This window comes from Giraffa tippelskirchi, chromosome X (genome assembly GCF_054371585.1).
Source record: "Giraffa tippelskirchi isolate mGirTip1 chromosome X, T2T-mGirTip1v1.2.pri, whole genome shotgun sequence".
Taxonomy (NCBI): domain Eukaryota; kingdom Metazoa; phylum Chordata; class Mammalia; order Artiodactyla; family Giraffidae; genus Giraffa; species Giraffa tippelskirchi.
This window is the reverse complement of record NC_137289.1, coordinates 31,182,686-31,188,395: the sequence shown is the minus strand read 5'-3', so window position 1 is coordinate 31,188,395 and position 5,710 is coordinate 31,182,686. Positions and strand designations below refer to the sequence as shown.

The 5,710-nt window shown below is 46.2% G+C and overlaps 1 protein-coding gene across 1 annotated transcript; it reads right to left on the bottom strand.

The window, feature by feature from the left end:
- Positions 1 to 1,453: 1,453 nt before the first annotated feature.
- On the bottom strand, positions 1,454 to 5,281 carry LOC145536195 (uncharacterized). The gene is made up of 3 exons (XM_081565015.1): positions 4,451 to 5,281; positions 3,423 to 3,561; positions 1,454 to 2,110 (listed from the first exon to the last, which is right to left on the bottom strand). The coding sequence occupies exons 1-3, from the start codon at positions 5,097 to 5,099 to the stop codon at positions 2,098 to 2,100; spliced, it is 801 nt and encodes a 266-aa protein (XP_081421141.1). The 5' UTR covers positions 5,100 to 5,281; the 3' UTR covers positions 1,454 to 2,097.
- Positions 5,282 to 5,710: the final 429 nt, after the last annotated feature.

Below are 5,710 nucleotides of genomic sequence, written 5' to 3'. Positions count from 1 at the left end.
TGTGCACATAGTTAGAATATAAGACATGCCACCACAGAACATGACAGTAGGTTATCAGTTATTTACAAGAAGGTCAGGAGCCAAGCCCATAGGAACAAAGTATGCTCCAGCTAGACAATGTTTCAGATACCTAGAAAGCCTTAAATAAATGCAGAAATGAGCCTGTATAGTTTCAAACCCCCAGGCCCTCCCCCTTCTCTGACCCTCCACTCTGGTCATCTACAACTTTTATCTTTTTATTACCTTAAACAGAGTTCAAAGATTAAGTCCATTTTCTCCCTTTTCTCTTTTTATTTTTACTTATTATAACATACTTCAGATCTGCACAAAATTATAACTACTACTACTATAAACACTATTTACCCACCACCCAGTTTAAGAAATGTAAATACAGATACTGTTGAAGCCCACTATGTATCCCTCCCCAATAGGATCGCTGTCCTTTTCTTTCCCCAAGAGGTAACCACTATCCTAAATGTGGTTTATCTTTCCATTGCATGCCTTTCTGTATGCTTCCATATGCATACATCCTCACAGGCATTGCCTTTTACTCTCTGTATGTATCTACCATCCATTCCTGCTGAGTGAAGGTTCTCTTAGACTTCATATACCCGGTATCATGTCTGTGACTTTCTGGAACCAGCTCTGTCCCTTGGGTATTTTTCTGGTGCCATCCCCTATCCACAGCCACTCTGTGTCTCAGCCCCTGTGAATACTAATTTCTTCCCCAGTCCAGCCCCTACCATCCTGTTCAATTTACCTCCAAAGCCCCAAGGCAGTGAACGAAGGCTGGTCCCACCATAGGTGGGTCTCTCCCCTTGTGGCTCTCCACCAGTGCTTCTCAAACCTTGGCTGCATCAGAATCCCCTGGAGGGCTTGTTAAAACACAGACTGCTGGGCTCTACTCCCAGTTTCTGATTCACAGGTATTGGGTGGAGCCTAAGAATTCGTGGGTGATGCTAATAATGCTATTTTAAGGACCAAACTTTGAGAACCAGTGCTCCAAATCAGTGTCTGGGCTCAGGCTCAGCAGTACCATCTGGCCTCCAGGCAAGGTGGACCATCCATCAGGTTTCCTTCAAAAGCACCCAGCAGTACTATGAAGTACACATATAACACAAGTCATGTGTAATTTTAAATGTTCTAGCAGCCACATTTAAAAAGTTAAAAGAGGGCATCCCTGGTGGTCCAGTGGTTAAGAATCCGCCTTGCAGTGCAGGAGACACAGGTTCAATCCCTGGTACAGGAAAATCCCACATGCTGAGGGGCAACTAAGCCCATGTGCTGCAACTCCTGAAGCCCATTTGCCCTAGAGCTCATGCTCCACAAGAGAAGCCACCTCAATGAGAAGCCTGTGCACCGTAACTAGAGAAAGCCCACGTGTAGCAATGAAGACCAGTGCTGCCAAAAGTAAAAGTAAATTTTTAAAAAAGTAAAAAGAAACTGGAGAAAGTAATTTTAATGCTATATTTAATACTAGATTATCATTTCAACATGTAATTAGTTATTTGTAGCACATCTCAACTCAGATTAGCCACATTTTGAATGCTCAGCAGCCACACATGGCTAGTGACTAGTACAGTAAACAAGTTCAGATCCAAAGCCTTGACCTCCATTTCTGTCTTTACAAAATTGTTTTAAATACAAATTTTATTTTGGGCAGCAATAAAAGAATTTAAAACAGACTTATCAAATGGTAGAATGTGATGCCTTCCAATGATGTAAAACGGCTTCTCATTGTTAAAGATATTTAAATCAGGATTATTTATATACATAAATCTGTCTACATTTCAGTTTACTACTTTAAAACTTATATTTGTCCTGAGTTGTCTACACTAGAATGTCCTAATAAAACTATTAAACCGTAAAAAAAAAAAAAATAAATAAAACTTATATTTGACAGCATTTGTTCTAGTTAAAACTATCTGTAAAAGATAAAAGCCAATTAGGTATTGGATTTTTATCAGATATTATTAGACAGTTGCTTTTTGGGTGATGAATTTTGGAATGAAATCAATGTTAATAACATTTCTATGGGCTTCTGAAAAATCTAAAAATAGTGAACAGTGAATCCTTTCTTCTTTCTTTGTCTTCTTTCTAGTCTTCCAAACTGCAGGAAGAAAAGAGAGAAAATGAACAATTATACAGCATTAGCCAGCACCAGAGACTTTCTAAATCTAAGAAAACAGTCAGCCTTATGTATATCTGCTGCATCTGAGGGTTGTATCTCAACAAGGAGAGAAGAAAAACACATTTTCCTCTTGTAGCCTGCACCCTGAATATTGGGTGCATATACAACCCAATGGCTTCAATCACGTGATCCTACCAACCTTGTCTCCCTCTTGCCCAACACCATAAATGCTTTTTTTCCCCTTCCTTTGAGAGGCTAGTCTGGGACTTAAATCACTCTTTCTACCTTAAAAGCCTGTGCTCACTCCACAGATGATACTTCCTTACCCTCCCAGACCCTCGGTTTCCATATCCACCATATGAGAAAAAGGCTGTTATTATGAAACACACCACTATGAAAATGAGGGAAAAAATGTTAATCATTAAAGACAAGATATATCTTATACCTTCACTACCGACTCAGTGATAAACAATAGTCATACTATGACTGTTTCTTTTGATTGTCACATAAAATACAAAAATCTACAACCGAACAAATGTTTTAAGTATTAATCACTAAATGTGGTCCTCCTTGAAATTCTGAACTTTTTGCTATTTGTAAGTAGTTACATTCTAAAAGGCGTCATCTCTTAGTGCAGGAGACTGCACTTCTGTGGTAAAGAAATGAAGGCCCCACTAGTGCACAGTCCAGCTGCTGTTGCTTCTAGTCACTGTTTTCTAAAGAAATACTGGTCTTAGGTACTGATACATTAACAGCTTGTTAGTAGTCTTACTGGAGAAGGCAATGGCACCCCACTCCAGTACTCTTGCCTGGAAAATCCCATGGATGGAGGAGCCTGGTAGGCTACAGTCCATGGGGTCGCTAAGAGTTGGACACGACTGAGCGACTTCACTTTCACTTTTCACTTTCATGCATTGGAGAAGGAAATGGCAACCCAGTCCAGTGTCTGCCTGGAGAATCCCAGGGATGGGGGAGCCTAGTGGGCTGCTGTCTACGGGGTCACGCAGAGTCAGACACAACTGAAGCAACTTAGCAGCAGCAGCAGCAGTAGTCTTACAGATAGAGGACAAAAGACCTCATAAGAACAAATGAGAAGCCATGAAGTATATTTCACTTCATGCTCTTTATATTACTGGGTGCAGGAATGTTCTATAAACATTAGGTAAATTTGAGTTGTTCAACTAATTTTAAACAAACTTTTTCTTAATTTACTGGGAGAATTAAAAAGCAAAAACAATATTGGTAAATGCCTGGGAATAGCTGGGTTATTTTCAAAGCTATACACAGATACCTGGACTTTTTGGGCCTGTCCTTTGCTGGGTCCAAATCCTTTTCTGGTTCTTCTTTTTTGTTATACTTCTCTTCTTTCCCCTCACTTCTGGTGCCCTGAGCCTCTTCTTTGGAGTTCTCATCCTGGCATTCAGTTGTTTCTTTAGAGAAGAATAATAGACTTTGGGACCATACATTCACAGAAAAAAAAATTCCAACTCAAAAGGAATAGCAAGACATCCAGTACTCTACCCTTAGGAGAAGCAGGAGGACAGAAGCAACTAAGAAAAGAGTAACCGGGGGCCTTTATTCTGGTGGATACAACACTTCCATGGCCCTCACTTTGCTGCTGCTTGATAATTTTCACAATGACATTATTTCTTCTTTTCTAGTAAATCTGTCACCCTGTGCTACTGATTACTTCTGGTCAAGGATCAGAATCCTCTGGGTCTGATACATTCTGGATGTTTTGGTCAGAACTTTCTCGCTAAAATATGTTTTGCCTCAGTAACAAATTCCATGGGGAAGCTCATTAGTTCCTCAATCCTCTGAATATTTCATTTTGACCAAGTGCTCCTGTATGAGTTCATAATGTTTTGGGATCAACTTTCCAAGAATCTTGCCATTTTTAAAAGCCATGAACCAAATATGAGGTATGTCATTTGCTTGTTCTCTTCCATGTCCTCTCAAGCTCCCTCGCGAACACCTGCCTCCACTGACCTTCACCTGTGGGCTCATAATTGACACCGATCATCTCAGGCCTCTTACCAGGGTTGGCAGAGGGCAGCTTATTTTCCCCCCAAACCAAAGAAGTCGTTATGGAGTTGGGCTTCTACTGGGCCCCTCTGGCCTTCGACTCAAGGAGGCCCTGACTCCCGGCCTCCCCTCCTGAGGCCCCCCTCTTTGAGCCTGCCCCCTCTGAGCCTGCCCCCTCTGAGCCTGCCCCCTCCGAGCCTGCGCCCTTCTCTGGATCCCTGGTCCCCAGACCCAGCTTGCAGCTGCCAGTGTCTCCGTCCCCCCCCAACTCCCCCCCGCCCCTTGAAGACTCACCCCCAGGGGCGGCCGGCTCCTGCGCCACCTCCCACAAGCTGGACTCAGACGACTCAGTGGGTGTCTCCCATAAAGAGGCCTCCTCTGCTTCCTCAGCCTCCTGGGCATCCTTGGCCTCCTGGGGTTCCTCCGCCTGCTCCACCGGCCCCTCTCCTAGCCCATCCGACAGCACCTGGACCTCAGGGGGCCCGACCCCGGTGGCTGAGCCATGGTCGGACACGCGCTGCTGGGTCCGGCGCTGCCGGGTCCGGCGCCAGACGGACACATCGGGGTCATTCGGCCGGATGAGGACGTGGTTGTTGTAGTGCAAACGGTTCATCATCGAGCGCAACAGATCCAGGAACGTTAAGCGGAAGCCAGCCATGGGGAAACGGCGCGCGTCTACCATGTGGCCCATGGCCTGCGCCTGCGCCTGCGCCTGCTCCTGCTCCTCCTCCTCCCCCTCCTCGGCCGGCCCGATGTCCGAGTCCTCCTCGGCATTTCCGCCCTCCAGGGCCACCTCCCTCGGGCCTGCTGAGGCCCCCACGACTCCACCCGCCTCAGCCTCAGGCATGGTGTCGTTGCCGTCCACACCGGCCTGTGCCCCTGCCGCCCCTGCGGGGCCTTCCTGCTCGCCAGGGCCCGGATCTCCATCCCCCGTGGCAAACATGGCAGCGGGCAGTTACCTCAGCCGGGCAGGCGATGACGGCAATGGTGCAGGTTGTGGCACCCGAAGTGGCTGCCCTGAGAGGAAGCTGAGGGCAGTGAGATGGAACGAGGCAGTCACTGAAGGGACCACAGAGGAGGCCCCACGGCCGGGAGGGTAGGTGGCCAACGGCGGAAGCGTCCCCCGGAAGCCGGGCCTCAGGCAGCGAAGCCAGGCGGCAGTTGAGGGGCGGGGCCAGAAGAGTAGGCCGTGGCACGTGCCTCCTCGTCACAAGCTTTGGGCTCATTTGCTGACAAACAAGGATTGATGTGCTCTATGTCCAATGAACAGCCAAGGCCCTTGGTTGTCAAATTGCTCACAATTGGCTACTTGTTCTTTGACGCCTTAGGGTTCTGACGTGCGTTGAGGTCTTCTAGGCTCATGTCCTTTATGTGGCTGTGCAGAAAATTATTTATGAAGGCATCCTGGGCCATGTGAACTGTGAGAAATTTCCCACCTGGGAATTTTCACCTGGTAATGGCTCATGTGAATAGAGACAGGGTCATAAAAATGTTGTATATCTCAGATGTTAGCAGTACTAAAAACCTCCCAAGAAGAGAAAGAGAATTTGGACG

Excerpts from the sequence above, each read along its gene's own strand:
- LOC145536195 (XM_081565015.1), bottom strand. The coding sequence starts at position 5,099 with ATGTTTGCCACGGGGGATGGAGATCCGGGCCCTGGCGAGCAGGAAGGC. Across the intron at positions 3,562-4,450 it reads GGAGCCGGCCGCCCCTGGGG|AAACAACTGAATGCCAGGAT; the intron begins GTGAGTCTTCAA and ends TCTTCTCTAAAG.